General features: G+C 38.1%; 1 protein-coding gene across 2 annotated transcripts; it reads left to right on the top strand.

Annotated features, from left to right (window-relative positions):
• Positions 1-1,764: 1,764 nt before the first annotated feature.
• On the top strand, positions 1,765-18,644 carry LOC311294521 (arrestin domain-containing protein 3-like). Of its 2 annotated transcripts, XM_084415441.1 has the most exons (8): positions 1,775-2,090; positions 2,186-2,230; positions 2,331-2,391; positions 12,464-12,611; positions 12,721-12,817; positions 13,347-13,603; positions 17,928-18,379; positions 18,583-18,644. In XM_084415441.1, the coding sequence occupies exons 1-7, from the start codon at positions 1,832-1,834 to the stop codon at positions 18,342-18,344; spliced, it is 1,284 nt and encodes a 427-aa protein (XP_084271567.1). In that variant the 5' UTR covers positions 1,775-1,831; the 3' UTR covers positions 18,345-18,379; positions 18,583-18,644. The 2 variants fall into 2 exon arrangements, with proteins under 2 accessions (XP_084271566.1, XP_084271567.1); XM_084415440.1 differs by lacking the exon at positions 18,583-18,644 and having other exon boundaries at positions 1,765-2,090; positions 17,928-18,497.
• The last annotated feature ends 1,832 nt before the right edge of the window (positions 18,645-20,476 follow it).

Genomic DNA, 20,476 nt, shown 5'->3' with positions numbered 1-20,476 from the left:
GTCATTTAAAAAGTGAAGTTGCAGCCCTCAATTGATGTTGGTGTTGTCATCTTGTGTTTTGGCCTGAAGCGCCACCCTCCACCTATCTACCAATCACGAAGTCAGTAGTGTTTCGGCATCTGGGTTGCCAGCTCTGCTCTAGTTACCACAGCTACGTAGCAGCCTACGTTCCTGCTGGATCCTGCAGCCTATCTGGCAACCTCAAGTCAGGGGGGAGGGGGAGGGGATACACCGCTCTACAGTAATTTGAAAGTGATTGCAGTACCAGTTTTGGCCACAATCTTACATACGGCTCCTTTAAGTAAGCTGATTGAACCATCTCTACCATCTGGTTGAGGTATGTTATGCCCAAAAAAATCCACTAGATGTCACACTGTAAATCAACAGCATTTGTCACAACACTTCTTCTAACATGGATGTCAAAAACAAATAAATCACTCCTGCCATGTGAACTGTTCTTGGTGAAATCTTGCAAGGTAAGCTTTTTTTTTTTTCTTTTTTTTTTTTACATATTACACTGTAAGAGCCATAACTTTACAAAATTATGTTACTTGGTGCCATGAAAAACTTTAGTATGCTTTTAATAATTTTTCAAAAACATGCTCAACCAAAAGGTTGATTTGTCACATTATGGTAAACATAGAATAGCTAAGCTAATGTTTTCAGATCATCCATTTCTGCAGTCTGAATGGACTATTTGCGGAGAAATATAAACTTCTGATCATTCATAGCTACGAATATGACACAGCTATTGTTATTTCTTCATGAATATACTGAGATAATTTCTTAAGTATGTATTTATTTGGCACTTTTGGATATTTTTATGAATTCATAGAATTAATGTGTGGAAATCATAATTATCAGAGGCAATTCTTAAATGACAAATGCTGGTGTACTAACATTACTAAAATTGTAAGAGATTATTATTTATTTGTTTGTTGTTGTTTTACAATTACTAGATGGATGTCAACAGTTTCTATGGTACAAGAACGTGCACTGTTCAGGCCCTTGTACCAGAAAACCCCAAGATTCTGATGCTGATATAAGTGATGTTGATGACCCAATAGAGGATCCGGATTATTACCCCGTCCGGTAGCTGGTGACAGTTCTTTTGAGTCCCTGGATGAAGATGATGCTCCTGATGATGAAAATCCTGTTGCACTACCACACTTGACAGCGTGTTTCTTGAAACATAAAAGCCTAAAATGCCATTATCTTTTGCTATTTTTTATTTTAGTTTTTGAATGCAGAAAGAATGTAATGTCTGGTTTTGTTACTTTTACTTATTTGTGTTATTTATTTTTATTTATTGTTAAAAAACAAGAAAACACATAATTTCCTGTGTTAAAATCAAAACCTGAAATATTTATTGGCAAATTTCAATAAATAAAGTAGATTCAGTGTACAAAAATATTTTATTTTGATTATGTTTTTAAATAAATGAGTATTACAGTTCATATTTAAAAAAAAAAAAAAAAAAAAATCAAATTGACAAGTATTCAGACCTTTAAGCACTTTGACAAGCACTTTAAAAAAAACCTTTTGCAAATTATGGAGGCAATCACTGTGCTCTTGGGAACCTTTAATGCAGCAGCATTTTAGTAGCCCTGCCTAGATTTGTGCCTGATCACAATCTCTTGGTCAGCAGGCTGTTAATGTGACCTTATGGCTTGTTTCTTGTATTTTCAGCAGTTTTGCTTTATGTAGACAGGACCTACCTTTAGCCTATATATAGTTTCCTGCAGGAAGCGCGTTCCTGACTGCTAGTGCTATAAAGGGATATTCCATTAGGATCAAACGTCAGAAGCGGATACTGGCACCAGGAGACGCAATGTCCGTCACTGTGAAAAACATTTCTGTTATATACAGTCCTATCAATCAGAACAATACCTTCTCTAGCGGGGATTTCATATCGGGACATGTCATTTTGGATCTAGCGAAGGACACGAAAATGCAGTCGCTGAGTGTGAAAATTAAAGGGAAAGCAGAGGTTTGCTGGAGGGAGCGTCACAAAAGCACCGTTGTTTACTCGGATAAGGAAAAGTATTATTCCGTGGAGAGGTTTTTCGTTCGGGAGAACAAAACACATGGTAGGAGGAACTACAGTTGTATTTTTTGCGTTACAATTAGGAGAAATCAGGTCGATTTAACCAGCTTTATTTTGTTCTGTAACTTGATCTTGTAGGTAATGACCATGAGATGATGCTGAGAGATCCATCAGGACAGCCGTGTAAGTCTGGTCGCGAAATATTTGATGAATATTGCAAAAAGAGCTTTGAGAATTAATCTGAAAAACATGCTGATCTCTGCTTTGATTTTTGACTTGTTAGATTCTTCGGTTGTGGCACCAGGCCGTCATGTTTACCCATTCACCCTTCAGTTACCTCGACAGTAAGTTACGGGGTTTGTTGCATTTTGACAAGTTCATTCAAGTAAAAGTAAAACCTTTGCTTTGCTCCTTAAATGCATGCAAATGAACACCCTCTAACAACCATTTAAAAGTTTTAATATCCAGAAATGTTCTTCCTCCTGCACGTTGGTTATATAGCCAATGTGATCTTTGTTAACAATGGTATGCAAATCTACGTACATTCAAAAGAGTTTGAATAAATACATATGCAAAACAATGTAAAAAGACAACCATCAGATTGGAAAATGGGATAGGCATGTTTAGCATATACATTTCTCAAGTGGTAATGTATAGGATTAGAAGGTTTATTTGTGCGTTTCAAAGTGAATTAAGTGAGAGTAAATCTAAAAAAAAGAAAATGTTGGGGTCTTAATACAATTTTATCTTGCTGGTGTGTCTTTGCTGCTGTGTTAACCACTGCATTGTTCTGCCTCAGGATGTTAGTTGCAGTTTGGGGGTAGTATCATCACAGAAAATCTAACACTTGTTGGGTGAGGGGTATTGTGAATTATTTATTAAGTAGCCTATAACAAATAATTGTATGATCTGATCTGCCTCAGGCACTAAAAAGAGAATGTTCACATCGCATGGATCGCAAGGCATGGAAATAAATAACGCTGTACCTTTTGATGTCATCATCTCTTTTTACAATAATCTATTCCAACATATGTAAAAGGGGGGAAGGTCTAAGGCTACTTTTCTTAACACGTCTGAAATCTTTTGTTATACAAAGTTAGAGTATACTGCAAGAACAAAAACACTAAACAAATCATTATCTTCTGGCACTGCCAATTTGCTAAGTCTCACAGAAACATGCAGAAGTCCATTTGTATGGTGTACAACTTGGGAATGAAAATGTGATTGCACATGAATTATTTATTTATATATATATATATATATATATATATATATATATATATATATACACTCACCTAAAGGATTATTAGGAACACCATACTAATACTGTGTTTGACCCCCTTTCGCTTTCAGAACTGCCTTAATTCTACGTGGCATTGATTCAACAAGATGCTGAAAGCATTCTTTAGAAATGTTGGCCCATATTGATAGGATAGCATCTTGCAGTTGATGGAGATTTGTGTGATGCACATCCAGGGCACGAAGCTCCCGTTCCACCACATCCCAAAGATGCTCTATTGGGTTGAGATCTGGTGACTGTGGGGGCCATTTTAGTACAGTGAACTCATTGTCATGTTCAAGAAACCAATTTGAAATGATTCGAGCTTTGTGACATGGTGCATTATCCTGCTGGAAGTAGCCATCAGAGGATGGGTACATGGTGGTCATAAAGGGATGGACATGGTCAGAAACAATGCTCAGGTAGGCCGTGGCATTTAAACGATGCCCAATTGGCACTAAGGGGCCTAAAGAAAGTGTGCCAAGAAAACATCCCCCACACCATTACACCACCACCACCAGCCTGCACAGTGGTAACAAGGCATGATGGATCCATGTTCTCATTCTGTTTACGCCAAATTCTGACTCTACCATCTGAATGTCTCAACAGAAATCGAGACTCATCAGACCAGGCAACATTTTTCCAGTTTTCAACTGTCCAATTTTGGTGAGCTTGTGCAAGTTGTAGCCTCTTTTTCCTATTTGTAGTGGAGATGAGTGGTACCCGGTGGGGTCTTCTGCTGTTGTAGCCCATCCGCCTCAAGGTTGTGCGTGTTGTGGCTTCACAAATGCTTTGCTGCATACCTCGGTTGTAACGAGTGGTTATTTCAATCAAAGTTGCTCTTCTATCAGCTTGAATCAGTCGGCCCATTCTCCTCTGACCTCTAGCATCAACAAGGCATTTTCGCCCACAGGACTGCCGCATACTGGATGTTTTTCCCTTTTCACACCATTCTTTGTAAACCCTAGAAATGGTTGTGCGTGAAAATCCCAGTAACTGAGCAGATTGTGAAATACTCAGACCGGCCCGTCTGGCACCAACAACCATGCCACGCTCAAAATTGCTTAAATCACCTTTCTTTCCCATTCTGACATTAAGTTTGGAGTTCAGGAGATTGTCTTGACCAGGACCACACCCCTAAATGCATTGAAGCAACTGCCATGTGATTGGTTGATTAGATAATTGCATTAATGAGAAATTGAACAGGTGGTCCTAATAATCCTTTAGGTGTGTGTGTGTGTGTGTGTGTGTGTGTGTGTGTGTGTGTGTGTGTGTGTGTGTGTATATATATATATATATATTTATTATTATTATTATTATTATTATTATTATTTATTTGTTTATTTTTTTGAACAGTTGAAAGGGTTTGTACATTCACATGCTTTCTAACAGCTTTAATTTTTGCTTCCACCAAAACTTGGGTTTCTTGTTTTACTTGTTTGGGTTTCATGTACTAATTACATTGGCAACTATCTCCTTTGTTTTCTTTCCAAGAAGTAAATCTTTTCATTTAAATAACTATACAACAGCTCTGTTTAATTAGTTTCAATTAGAATAGTAGAAACGTTCAGAAAAGATTTAAGTAGAAAGTTTTAAGTCCAAAATAATGCACAATCTGCAGGGTTTTGTTTTGTACAGATGTTGGCAGTGGCATACATTTTGTGTTTGCTGCTTCAGTATTTGTAGATTTATTTTTACATGTTTCTATGGTATACTGGAAAATATAAGTTTTAAAGGCTTTTATTGACAATCTTGCCCTATTAGTGCTTAGTTGATCACAATTTGTGGACTTCTGCTTATCTACTGGCTATCTACTGACCTACCTTTTTTAGGATTGACCACAGGTTAGGTTCCCAACCCTGGTCCTAGATTACCCCCAACACTGCACACTTTGGATGCCTCTCTTATCTAAAGGCGCTTTTCCACTGCATGGTACGGTACGGCTCGGTTCGGTACGGCACGCTTTGGCGCTTTTCCACTGCATGGTATGGTACGGCTCGGTTCGGAACGGCTCACTTATGGCGCATTTCCACTGCATGGTACGGTACGGTACGGCTCGCTTCGGCTCGCTTTAAATGGTAACACCTCTGTTGAGGTTCCAAGCGTACCGTACCGATACTAAAATGTGACGTGAAAACACTGCAGATCACTGATTGGTCAGACAGAATCATCTCTACCAGCGTCATTGTATTTACGACACGAGACACTAAACCCACTAGATTTAAATAGCCAGTAGACAACAGCCAACGCTGTAGCACCTGTTTTAAAAGTATTTGCTTAAAAAAAAAGAGTATAAACTTAAAAAAAAAGAAAAGAAATGGCTGAATCGTGGTCAGTGGACGAGGTGCAGACGTTCCTCTCGTTGGTTGCCGAGGAGCGGATGGGGAAAGTACACGGAATGAAAAATTCGCATTTAATATGATGATGTCATGGTAGATGACAGTGCTCGCAGGGCCAGTATGGAGGACAAAAGGAGAAAAAAAAAAAAAAAAAAAACGTGTCCCCTCAGCACCCATCCTGGACCAGACCTTTACCTGCAGCAGTTGTGGCAGGACCTGCCTGTCCCGCATAGGCCTCGTCAGCCACCAGCGTGCCTGTAGAAAACTTGGATTTCCTTCCCAAATCTTCGTTCACGAAGCCAAGCCATAGAAAGACGGCAACTATAACGGTCAGTCCCACCCACTTTGAAGCGGTACTAACTGCAGTGGAAAAGCAACCGAGCTAAAGCGAGCCGAACCGTGCCGTACTGAGTCGAGTCGTACCACGCAGTGGAAAAGCAAAGCGAGCCGAACCGTTCCGCGCCGAGTCGAACCGTACCGAGCCGTACCATGCAGTGGAAAAGCGCCATAACATACCCATCTGAGTACCCATCTAGGCGACATCCACACGAAGCCAGAGCTTTCCCTATCCGATCTTTTTTTATTCCCTCATTCTAAAAAAAAAAATTCCGTAAACACAGAGTTGTTTACATGCCAGACCAGTATGTGGCGCTGAAATTCTGCCACAGAGATACACTAAACGCGGAGAAGAATCCGCCGGATCCGTCTGGACGAAACGCCAATACGATACAAAATGTTTACGTATAAAGCTAAATGGGTCTCCGTGTGGACAAGGCCTTAAGCCGCCTTTCCACTGCACACGATATTTGCATAAGATTGTCGCATTTCGCCCCCTAGTGTCAGTCGCACGCAACTTTCATTACGAACGTACAAGGCAATTTCTTTTATTATTTCTTTTTGCGTCTCCAGTAAATGAGTGCAACAACAAGAGCCTTTATTCTCCGTGCATTTTTAAAAGTATTAGGCTATGTGTTTCGGAATTTTTTTTTATTTTTTTATTTTTTATTTTTTTTAAAGTATTAATAATTCTGAACTTGCGCACACTGATTTGATTGGACTACATTAGAATACATCACATCCGGTCGGCCGGTCGCATACGGTCTATTCACCTAAGTTCAGATATTTAAACGGATCCAAAGCTCAAATCGGATCCAAATTTTCCGCATACGCATATGATTGGAACTCCCCGCAGCTCCCGTACGACTCTCCATCGGTAATGAATGACTTCCGGTCCAACGGCTGTTGTTTCTCGTGTGTAGTGGAAAGGCGGCTTTAGTCTTTACTAATGATCTTATGAGTTGAATCAGGTGTGTTTGATTAGGGAGAGGTATAAACTGCTTGTGCAGTACTCCAGGACCAGGGTTGGGAACAATGCTATCTCACGACCAGTTCGTACGAATTTGTACGAGTGAGAAAAAGGTGGCTAATTCGTACGAGTTTGTACGATTTGTCTGAACCCACGTGATGGGTAGGTTTAGGGGCGGGGTCAGATGTAGGTCATTCGTACGAATTCATACGAATTGGGCAACTCGTAAAATATGTACGATTGAGATCATATGAATTTGTACGAATTCGCCACCTCGTAAAATTCGTACGAATTGCTGTGAGATCGGGTTGGTTGGGAACCACTGCTTCACTGTACATGTACACTAAACTCTGCTCCTGTTGGGCGACTGTGTTGCAGAGTTTAGCTCCAACTAGATCCAAAACACCTGCCTGGAAGTTTCTAGTTATCCAGTAATGAAGACCTTAGCTGGTTCAGGTTTGTTTAATTAGGGTTGGAGCTAAACTGCTGGACAGTGGACCTCCAAGAACTGAGTTTGACACCCCTGCTCTATGGGATTAAGATCCGGGGAGTTGACTGTCAACGGATCCAAAATTTTGCTTTGTTCACAGTGTTCCTCGATATTTGTTTATTTAGTTACTTTATTAAAACCCTTCAATTAGATCCTTGCCTCTGCTTGTTTTCTCTAGCTCCCACTCGTTACAGCTTGCATAGTTCTTTGAGAATGTTTTTTTTTTTTTGCAAATAAAAACTAATGGAGTGATGTATCCAAGTGGATCATACACAGACGAGACAATTGACAGAATTCCTCTTCATGCACATGGCTGACCCTTTAAGCTTACTGCAAATTTTAGTTTGTCTTACTACACACTACTTTATGCAAAGAATTAATTCTACAGGAGACTGTTGGACTCAAGATCAAGATCCTTTATTTCTTTAGCCCTGTCTGATTGGAAGATGGAAGCTATCACCATTCTACTGTTGCTGACCCATTTGTGCAGACGAAAACCACCCATTGAGCAGGCCATTTCAAGCTCTTTACATAATTTAATCGCATCAGCTTCAGTTACCACAGATTTTAACCAATTGTCTACATAAGTGGTTCTTGATTGTCTCTATGATTTCAGAAGAGAAAGAGTCTTTGAAATTGTTGAAAGTGTAACCGAACACAGATTAGGTTGCTAGTTAGGTTTGGTCCCTGGATGAGTTTACAATTCAGAGACACTCTTTGAAAGGATGCTGAGCAGTCAAATACAACTCTTAGGTGTCTCTTTTTTAGGAAGTTCAATTCCATTTTGTTTGCTTAATGTCCTTTTGAGTTATTTCAGCATGTCTACCATGCCCTCTTAGAAAGACATTCCTCATGATATTGTTTGTTCTGCTGAAACAGACTTTTCAGGGAAGTGGCAAGCTGCTGTGCTTGTTGATAATTGTTTGATTACATCATCTTCTTTGAAGGGTAATGGTAAATAATAATGTCCACTTCGTAATTCCACACATTTTTCCACAGTTGACATAAATTGTAAATTGTCAATGACAACTGGAGTCAATGACAAAGCTTCAAAAAAGGCATTTGCGATTGTGTATTTTATTCACATTAATTTATAATTATTGCATTCTAGTGGCCAGGTATTTAGTATCTTTAGCATCCGATTAAAATTTTAAAGACCAAAAAAGACTATTCACAATCTAGTTATCAGCCAGTTGTTCACTTTGACCTATCATGGTATACAATCATTTATATGGTTGCACGCACCACCTGATAAATATTAGTTGTGCCACCTGACAACATTAAATTTGCTTCAGAGATTTGATTAACAACCAAGGATGTATGCCTTTTTCCAGTTTGACAGGCAGTCTCTTACATAAGACCATTTACAACCTAACCTAAGGGTGTTTTAACAGCATAAGGCCCATTTCCATGTGCCATGACTATTAACAGGGTTCGTACAAGGTGCTTATAGTGCTCGGAAGTTCTTGAATTTGACTTTTTGGAAGTCTTGGAAAGCCCTTGAAAACAGCCATATTTCTGAAAAGGTGTTTGAAAAGTGCTTGAATTATAGGAAGACATAGGCTATGTTAGAAAATAGTGTTTCATTTGATTGATAAAACAATCTTTTCACATTGATATACAGCCATTTCACATGGCTATAAGTGTGATATTTCTCAAATAAATATTCAAGTATTTGATACAGATTTCATTCTTCTGAAAAATCATATATTCAAGGGAGAAAAAGTCTGTTTGAATAAGGAAAACAATATCTTTGTCATAGTTTCCTTTTAATGGTTAAAGTTACCACAGCCATTGCATGTGCTGCACTTTATTTGTACCATTTTGTTTTATTAGTGTTTTTTTTTCTATTTACCTATTTATATATTTTTAGAATTCAAAAGATAATAAAGATATTGTTTGATAAGTGAGATGATTGTAGTCCTTGAAAACCAAAACAGTAGTGCTTGAAAAGTCAAAGTCCTAGAATTTCATTTTACAGTATCTGTATGCACCCTGTATTAACAACTTTCCACGGTTCCATCAGTCTTCCAGCATTTGTTCCAGTTAGCTATATAATGTCTGCTTCTAACTGTGCTATTTTGTGTTAGCTATATAATGTCTGCTTCTTACTGTGCTATTTTATATTAGCTATATAATGTCTGCTTCTAACTGTGCTATTTTGACTTCACTCAATTGACGACATTTATTGATGAGTTCTTGTGTGGTTGTGTGGTCCGTTGAGACTAGCAACCTGTCTTGCATGTACAGTTTGGTGTAGACATTGACTTCCATACTGCTTACTTCCAAACCAGAGACTACACTACTTATCACAGATGGACTGAATTTTATAGACTATTTTTCTCCACTGAGCTCGTAGCTTGAAGGGTGACTTAGGGCGTTTTCACACTGGGCACGTTTGCTGCTGTCCGATTCCGAGCATGATTGTTCAAAGTGACCCCCAGCAGCGTTGGTCTGGTTTCACACCCAACTTGATTTGAATGAACTGTGCAAATGAACATCACAAACGTGCACGGCACATGATGGTCAAAATATTTTATTTTTTATTAATATGGTGCCATTATGTTCAGCATAGTAAACAACACTTAATTGGACTTCTATGTGTCACATGAAGTTGGCTTTCTGCTGCTTGCAAACAGACTCTTTTGAGGAGACAGTGGATTGACATTTGCTGCCCTGATTGCACTCGCTATGCATGATTACATTGCAGACTCACTCTCGCTCGTATCCCAGCTAAATCATCAGCACTATGATCCCTTACATGTGTTTTATTTAACTACATACATCATAATCGGCTAAAATGCATGCGCTGGTTACTTTACTTCCTGAACAACCATGCTCCCGAGTCCGTGTTGCTTTCACATTCATGCGAATCACGGCACAGCTCGAGTGCAACCGAACTCAGACCACCTCCTTCATGTAGTCTTGGGTTCGGTACCCGCATGACTGCTTTTACATTAGCAATTTTTCATGCGAACCCTGTCCCGTTCCGAACTAAACTGCCAGTGTGAAAATGCCCTTAGATACAAGTTTACGGTTGATGGAATTTCTAGTTCATTCATAAATCAACATCTTCTCAAAAAAGAGGATACGATCATAAAGCAAAACCATCCTCAGCCTTGATAGTAGTCAATTTCAGTACTTTGTCGACATATGATATTGATATCTTAGTGCTGTTTCCAAAGTTCCAATTCAATTGCCTTTTGCTTCCTTGTAGGCCTTACACCATGTCCTAACTACATGCGACGCCGCGACATGCGATAAAAGGTATCTTTTCCATGTTAATCAGAATTTTTGTCCTAACCAGCCGCGACAGCAACACACAACGATTCTATTTTAGAAACTTTTTTTCAGATTGTTTCAGTAACTCGTAAATGTAAAATGGTGTAATATTCATGAATTTGATTATGTAGCCTACTTATCCATTTCGGTGAGAGTGCTGGGAGCTTGCCGAGAGAGCCAACCCATGCGCTCTTCTGATTGGCTGTGATTTTTGATTGACTACATTGCGTCCCATAGTCGCGTTGCGTCTGGTGTGGACAGTCAAATTATTTGTCGCTGGAATCTTATTGCATCGCGTCTGGTTAGGACACGGTGTTATACGGATCCATATGCAGAAATGTATTGACAAGATTTCTAGGTTGCCTCCTTGTGTGCCTGCCATCCGTACTTCCTGTTTTATTATGCCCCTTTCAAAAGACTTGATGAATGATGACCTATACTGAAGGGAATCACCATCAAAACAATCTGGGAGCAGGAATAATCCCTGTTTTAAAATGTCAGTTTTCCTTTTCAAAATAGCAGTGAGAGATGAACTGTAAATTTCCCTTTTGATATGGTTCACTCACATTGCATCAGTAGCTGATGTGATGTGTATGGGGAAAACTCAGTGTTTCTTCGAGTACTGAAGCCTGGTTGGTTCACGTCTGTGCACCAACTGATGCGATTAATTAATTAATACATTAATTAACTTTGGTTCAAATCATAATGATCTACTCCCTTCTTGCAATCATCTTTCATTAAACCCTTCACAGTTGCCTGTAATTCTGTAAACTTTTTTGAATGTTTCCAAATGTTTGTAAACAGTTTCATTAATTTCACTTGCTTCAACAAGAACATCTATTTCATTTCAATGGTGTCTATTACATTTTCTAGTAAAATCTGAGTTTCCTCTGTATGAGGCATTAGCAACATCTTGTTCCTTTTATTTCTTTATTTCGAAATCTCAACTAAATATGCCTAAAGATTTAGATTTAGATGTTTAAATGAACATTTCAATTGAGAATATTCAGTAAGGATTCCCGGAAAAGGTACTTTCGCTCTGCAGTCATATCACTTTTTCTCCCCGTACTACAAGGCGTACCCCCGTACCCCGTACTACTTTCCTCGGTCAAGTCTGTTTCATTCATCATCTTGGAAATAATCCATCCATAAATGTATCCACAGTCATTGTCCTAGTCCCAACTGCCTGCATGTGCTTTGTAGAACCCAAAAATGTACAACCCAAGTCCAACGAGGTCAACTAATTAATCCATACAAAGTTCCACAATGAAGAAGGTTTCAACCTTTTATAGTGACTATTACACTACTTGATCTTTTCGTGTTTCTCAATTAAGATGTCCTTACAGGGAATTCATTAGTGCTCCAGTGAGGTGATACAATGCTTTTTTTTTTTTATTGCACATAACATTGTTCAAGAGACATGCAAAGGGCAGCAATCCAATATTTTAAACCAAAAAGAATGAATGAAATGGGCAACAATTGAAACTTTTTGTCTTTTACATCTTTTTATAGGCACAATGATTATTGTCCATATGCAGAGCACTGCCCAACCAGCAGATGTCATTGTTCTGACCCTTAAGTAAATTTAATGGCTTATATAGCACATATTGAATATAAATATTACTTTTGCCAATGTTATTTTCAAGAATTTCAACCTTTTAATGATACTTTACTTTCTGCTGTACAATTACTGTTTACACATGGCATTATTTTCTTGTAGGCACTTCCCACCAACCTTCAAAGCTTCAGTTGGAAAAATTGTCTATACTTTGGAGACAAAACTATCCCGATCAATGCGTATTTCTAACAAAGCCAAAGCAGAGTTTCTCTATTTCCCCAGTCCTGATGTGTCCAATCCTGAACTAATGGTGAGACTATCATTATTGAAAATCCCATGCACTGTCTTTCTAATCTATACCATACGTTCCTCGTTTTAAGGTTCATTTTCCTCTCTTTTACTTGTTTTGTCTGGTTTAGGCACCACAGTACAGAACCAAAGATGAACAAATGAATCTCTTCTCCTTTGGGAGTGTCTCCATGAACATAAAGACTGAGAAAATGGGATACTACCTTGGTAAAATTATATATATTATTATAACATCTCGGCATGTTTTTTTGTTTGTCAAACTCAAAGTTGGCTCTTGTAGACAACCATTTTAAGGGGAGTCTTATTCAAACTATTTCTGAATCTTTGTAAGAAGATGAAATGTATGTAAAATTGCAAACATATCTGGAGTAGGGGAGAGGTGGATGGACATTTTCATGAGTTTCAGATCATGTGATTCAGCTATTGTTATAATTGACAAAAAAGTTACACATTTTAGGCATGAAAACAACCATAAGTCCCTGAACCCACGCACCACTTGTACAATTATTATGTTTGGGTTTTTTTCAATGTAGCTTAGACTTATTACAGAGCTTGCACAAAATGTATACATACAATCATCATGTTATTACTACAGTTCTTTATACATTTGTTTATTGTGTATTTTTTTTTATATCTCATATGTAACATAATTCTGAATTAAGAGTCCTGTTTTGTCCAAATAGACAGAATCAAGTAATTTTAATTTAACTAATTGTCTTATTGTGTCTCACTACAGGAGAGGGCTTGAAAGTTTTGGCTGAAGTTCAGAACAATTCATCCCGTACAATCAAGCCAAAATACTGCCTGTATGAAAAACACAGTTTTTTCGCAAAAGGAAAGAGAAAACTTCACACACATGACCTTTTTAAAGAGGAAGGAGAACCTATTGAACCGAACTCAAGAAAAACCGTCACCAAAGTGCTGCCCATTCCTCCCAACCTTACCGTCTCTATCCTAAACTGTAGGATCCTCAAGGTTGAGTACAGACTCAGGGTGAGTTTCAGCATCTAAAGCAAAGACAAATAGTAAAATTGCAATGAAATGAACAAATACATTAGATTGACTAGCCAGGTCTCATTGTTAATACATAGGTATTAAAGGGGTCATATGTTGGTTCTAAAAAGAACATTATTTTGTGTATTTGGTTTAATGCAATGTGTTTACGTGGTTTTAGGTTAAAAAAAGTCATTATTTTACACATACCGTACATTATTGTTGCTCGTCTATGCCCCGCCTTTCTGAAACGCATAGATTTTTACAAAGTTCATCGTTCTTAAAAGCACGTGTGCTCTGATTGGCCAGCGATCTAGTGCATTGTGATGGAAATGTCATGCTCCTTACCATATTTGGAACATCAGCTCCCAAAGCAATAATGACAGGTGATAATGTTGGCACTACCTTATCAATTCGAGCCCGAATCTGATCCAGAAAATGCAGATGACCAAGCTGATCGATCAACTTTGCCAGCGCGACTGGACCAGAACGTATCAGATTGGTAAGGCAACACTTTACCAGTATGGGAACACTTCCCATAACACCTGATGTACTCGTTACATCATAAGAAGAATGGCATCTACGCTAATATTAGTCTCTCTGTTAATCCCGAGGTTTATCGCAGTCCACCGGATCCAAGCCGTATTCAGATGTGATGAAGGACCTGCGCCTGGACACAACGACAACACAGTCCTGAAGTGTCAACTAGTCTATCCCCTGTGAAGGCCTCCTTCCCTTCCCTTTACCTCTGTACAGTTAAAACATTGTCAAAATGATTCCAGTTCACATACGCGGAAGCAACAAAAAATTCTGTATTATGAAAAGGCCAGACAAGTAATTTGGTGAGGTCAGTTTGTAAAGAAAGACTACTCGCCTGCGCACATATATATGCAAACGCGCATACCTATAGACACGCTGTCAGCGTTTTCACAGATTCGCGTTTTTGAAGCTTACGCGGAGATAACGTTTTTCAACATTTTTCAACGCCTGCACCTTGGAACCTATTTCAAGGTTTGCATTCTCGAGCCACCAGGCACTGTTGTTGTGCAAATAAGCAGGCCGGAGCGCAGACTCAGTAAGGGTTTCTGTTAGAACGGTATTGTGTAAGCGGCCCCTAAGTTAATAACTAATGATCTTTGCAACGGAATCGAATCAATCAAAACTAACTTTAGCTGGACAATAACTTTATTCTAGAGCTGCTGTAAAGCCAAAACAATCTCTGTTACCTAAATTTCCTATTATCACTGTAAAGCTGCTTTGAAACCATCTATATTGTTAAAAGCGCTATATAAATGAAGGTGACTTGACTTGACTTGGTAAGGTTTTATTTCATTGGGGACATAATTACTGATTATAATGACTTATACTGTCTTTTTACGCGTTGCGCTGCGCTACGGGGGGAGAACACTATGTAAACATAAAACCATGTTTGCATTTTTGATCGTAGAAACGACAAATAAGCGTTACTCTGTACTGCTCAAAACTCGCATTTGAATAGTCCGTAGCAAATTCTTAAAATATGAAAACATACTTACAGGCTGTGTCTGTGAGTCCGAAGCGCCAGACTGTACATGTAATGATGGAACTTTAGAATCAGCCTTTGTGCACAGCTGGACTTGTACCCTCTGGAAACAGTCCTCCGAAAAATGTGCAGCACAGAGTCGAATATTTTGATTGTACTGTTCTGGAACAGTGTTGTAAATAAAGCTTAACCACTGTTTTCTAATTGTGTCCTCTTTTGGAAGGCCAAACAAAGTACATGGCTTTCGCAATGAAAAACACAGTGTCTCCATGACATGGCGGCGCCGGCGGCAACAATAATACAGCGAGAATAAAAGTTCCGCCTTCTTTCTTTGCGTATACATTTGGCCGGTGTTATGAAACTCTGTCCCCACAGACTGACGTAGATTTGTGGGGGCGTGTTTAAACAAAGTGTTTTAGGAAGTCGTGGCTGAGCCTTAACTTTTACAAAGAATATCTCTTTGGGTTTGAGACTTTGAGCTTTGTAACTCTGCAGATCTAATACATGCACAAACAGCTACATAACACACTAAAGAAAAAGGAAAACAAGAAATTGCATCATATGACCCCTTTAATACGTAACATTTACAGCTGCAAAACATACATTTTTGTACGTTTAAAAGATGCTGAAACAATATGGACGTGTTGACAACATTTAACTGACACTTTTAGAAACAATATAGCATCAAAAAGATTTTGAGCCAATTAATCCTACTCCTACCTCTAAACCTACCCATAACCGTTTTTTAAAAATATGTGACCCTGGATCACAAAACCAGTCTTATGTTGCACGGGTATATTTGTGGCAATAGCCAACAAAACATTGTATGGGTCAAAATTATAGATTTTTCTTTTATGCCAAAAATCATTAGGACATTAAGTAAAGATCATGTTCCATGAAGATATTTTGTAAATTTCCCACCTTAAATATATAAAACATTTATTTTTGTGAGTGAATGCAGCACTATCGCCAATTGAAATGGACAACTTTAAAGGCGATTTTCTCAATATTTAGATTTTTTGCACCTTCAGATTCCAGATCTTCAAATATTGTCCTATCCTAACAAACCAAACATCAATGGAAAGATTATGTATTCAGCTTTCAGATGATGTATAAATCTCAATTTCAAAAAAATTACACATAAGACTGGTTTTGTGGTCCAAGGTCACATATGTACAGTTTTAAAGAAAAACATAAGACAGACAAGACATAAATAATTTATTTATTGAAAAAATGTCAAAATCTCGCAGTCCTCACTATAGCAGAATATAACAGTTTTGTATGAGGTACGGAGCAGAATTTAAGGTATTAGTTGCTGAAAATCTTTTCCCAATCTACTCTGTGAAGGTGCACATTTCTCATTCCAAATGCACATCACCCAAAATGCGGCATGTCACAATCTGTGGCAAAGATGTTGTGAAGCTTCATGGGGCGGCTATTTTTGAATTTGTAACAAACGCTGGATTTGAGACCTAGAAAGTGTACCCTAACCCTATCCATAGCTCTATCCCTATACCCATGACACCCAGAGAAGGTGGAGCCGGACTTAATTTGGCTCTGCAGAGAGCACCAGCATACGAATAAAATTGATTAATTTTGTGAATTTATTTTACGTTTTTGGTATGATTCTATTGTCAGTCACAGCATAGGACTATACTGAGAAAATGCCTGTTTCCAACAGCAAATGGAATAAATATTAGGCTACATGATAAACAATGGTTAAACGATTACAGAAATGCTATTCATTTTAAGGGTTTAATGTGTAATCTTGTTTAACAATGTAATCAAAACTAATTTGCAGCAGAAGTCATAGAACAGAGTGAAATGTTATCATTTTTATGTTAACTGCTTTTAATAAATGTGACTGAAAACAATGCCATTGATATGACAATTTAATACAAAAAGAATCAAAATAGAGAATGTGAAGCTGACGTCATGCCCTGTTGAGTTCTGGGTAACTGTCTTGTTTAGACCCCATATTAGTAAGATCCTGTTGCCTTATTGCTAGTGAATTTAAGGTAGTGTTTTGAATTTCTATCATGATTGTGAAAATTGTCGCCATTGTAGGTCATTCATGCTGCATCAGAATTGCCATAGTAACTCATATCATTGTTAAGGGAGAAAACCGAACAATGTAATACGTTTTTTCACCTTTGCTACGTGTAAAAACAAGGAAAGCAGGTTAAGGGGTTGCTATCAAGAAGATGGCAGATAGCAAATATATTAATAATGTCACTGATTAAACCCACTGCCTATCACTCAATAAAATAATCAAATTGCTGAGAGTTTTTGAAAGTTTAGTTTTTTGTTTGGTTTAAAATCAAAACACTGCCTTAAAATCACTAGCGGAAAGGCAGCGCGGTTTTCCTAATATGGCATCTAAACAAGATGCTTAACCAACGCGGTGTGACGTCAGCTTCACATTCTCTATTAATGCCACGATTTTTATATTTATAAATAAGGATTTGTACACATTTGTACGGCTGTAAAGTTATTAATACATACATTTACATTTTAGTGCTGTCAATACATCAGTATTGTACGTTTTAGTGTGTATGAAAACATAAGTAAAAGGACATGTGGTAGAACCAATAGGCCTACACACAAATACTCCTGAGATTAAGTTGCAGCGGCATATCTGTGTTGTATTTTTAATTTAAAGCTGTATCTTGACATGTTCACTGTCTTTAAAATCAAGGTCTGTGCTGATAGCTCATCTTGTACAGACAAAAGTTTCTGTTAACCACTCCTAATTGAATAATTTGTTGTTGGTTTTTTTTTCAATGTACGTTTTGTGCCTAGGTCTGCCTGGATGTTCCATTTGCTTCGGAGATCAAATTCCCAGTAGTGATTCTTCCTCTTCAGTCATTATCAGGTGTAAGTAGGGCTACAAACAGTGACTTTGGAATCTGGAATCAACCACCAGGTGGCAATGCGCCATTTAATATGGTTGAACCACCTGGCCATTGTGGTGCTCTGGGTTACCCTGGACCTCCTCTGAGTCACTATCCTGCTCCTGGTTACCCTGGACCTCCTCTCAGTCAGTTTCCTGCTCCTGGGTACCCTGGACCTCCGAGTCAGTTTGCACCCCCTAGTTATGATGGACTTCCTGGTCAATTTGGTCCTTCGGTTTCAGATCAGTCTGACTCATCAGCTCCACCTCCATATCAGGAATGTCATTTGTATCCACAGTGTCCAGATCACCTTGAAAAATCTTGACAAAATGATGACAACATTTTAGAATCACCTTGTAGGTTTGTTTTCTGATTATTATTTTTTACCTAGATCGCTAAAATGATTCATATTATTTTGTGCTTATTTTAGTAAGTGATGTCGACTGTAATTAAAGGGGTCCTTTTATGTCCTTTTACCAAGTTTTGATTTTGTTTTGGGGTGTACTACAATGTTTTCATGGTTGATTGTTAAAAAAAGCCTTATTTTTCATATATTTTGACAGATTTACAGCTCCTCTCTCCCCAGTCTGGCTTGAATGCACCATTTAGTTCCTGTTTCGATGAGGCCCCTCCTTCCAAAATACGGAATGTGCTGTGATTGGCTCCGCTTAGCAGAGAAGCACATGTTTGGGAAATGTCACGCCCCTCCATAACTGCGAGTTCTTCTCTAATGTCAATAATTAAGGATGGCGTAAATTTTAAACAAATTCAAGCCCGCTTCAGACCGCAACAATGTTAACGAACAAGAGGATCGTGCAGAACGGATTTCAAGCACAGACTTTGCAAGCACATATTTTACAGGATGTTTCAGAGTGCTATGTTTTTTGTAATTTTTTATAGATTATTCACCATTTAATCATATTTGTCGGATACTATGGTAATACAAACAGTAATTGATCACAAAACCATGGATAATTTTCCTAAGGAGCGGTGAACAGTCTTACAAAAGCAAGAGCTTACAAAAGCTACAGTAAACACTACATCAATACTGTAATGCTAGTTAGCAGGCTAGCGGAGGCAAATATTTGCCCTTTGTTTACATCATAGCAACTACATACAACTTATACTGTTAATAGAAAACACAACTACAAATAATAAGACATACTTACTAGTTGTGATCCATTATTAACAGATTGTGCCGACAAAGTGGGAACAGCTACGTCTTGCAGGAGAAGCTTTTGTCCGTAGCCTGCATTGTAGGTTCTGGAAGTTGTTCTCCATAAAATTGCAGCGCACAGACAAACGTTGGGGTTATAATGTTCAGGAACAGTTTTAAAAATAAATGAACCACTCTAAGTTCATCTGCCTTAGGGCAAACTTTGTCCCAATGTGGAAAAAAAACAGAGACAACACTCTTAATCTTCTCTAGCGCAACTCAACCAGGCATCACCCCCTTTTTGCAAATTCCGTGGGTGTACCGTGTAGATCATTTAAATGAGTAACATTGTGACTCGTTGTAGTCCAAACGAGCTGTTCGTTGTAGTTCTTGAAAAGAGGATTCTGTTAAAATATCTCCCTTTGGAGTGGACTCTGAGCTTTGTAACCTTGCAGATCTTTTTTTATGCTCAAACAGCAACATTACACACTGAAGTTGAAAAAGTGAAAAAGCATAATAGGACCCCTTAAAGGCACACGATGTAAGATTTTTAGATTAAAAACCACTAGAACAATGTTATATATTTAGTTGACTTGTGTAGTGCATTATCCCAAATGTTTCCAAGAATGTTTAAATCCAGAGAAATTAGCAATCCATCGCCTATCAATGACATCATGACCCTCGATTTCTGGATTTATTCTGTAGAAACCATGGAAACACCAAAGACGCTTTAAAATAGTATGTTTTATTAGACAGGTGAGCAATTGTTTGAATACATTCATTGACAGAAAACTAATTCTTATATAGCTCAACAGTTAGTCTTATTGTTTAAATCTCGTTTTCTTGATTTACCGCGAGTACCATGTTTTACCAAACCTAATATCGATCTAGCTTACTGCAGTGTGTAACAAGTGTCTCATAGTAGCCGCATAGTAGCGAAAGCACAGAGTAGCATTATAACATAACTTTCAACACACTCAAATGTAAACTGTTACCCCACATATGCGACCAGAGGAAGCGGAAGAGGTCATCTTGCGGCATAATAAAAGCTCCTCTTCTCTCGAGCCAAAATCACGTTCATCATCAAGCTACGTGTTTGTAAAAATTACATAGTGTTCCTTTAAAGTTAAAAACAAATCTTATACTGTTTTTTTTTGTTTTTGTTTTGTTATTTCTAAACCTTTGGTATAGTGTACATTTTCTTGAAAAAGATAAATCCTTCTTTATTATGAAGTATACTGTTCTCCAGAAATATGCCTTATGAAGTTGAAGGAAAAATTATGTGAACACTTGGGTTTTTG

Source organism: Rutilus rutilus (genome assembly GCF_951802725.1).
Source record: "Rutilus rutilus genome assembly, chromosome: 7".
Lineage (NCBI taxonomy): Eukaryota > Metazoa > Chordata > Actinopteri > Cypriniformes > Leuciscidae > Rutilus > Rutilus rutilus.
The sequence above is the reverse complement of the archived record's forward strand: the minus strand, read 5'-3'. Positions and strand labels throughout refer to the sequence as shown.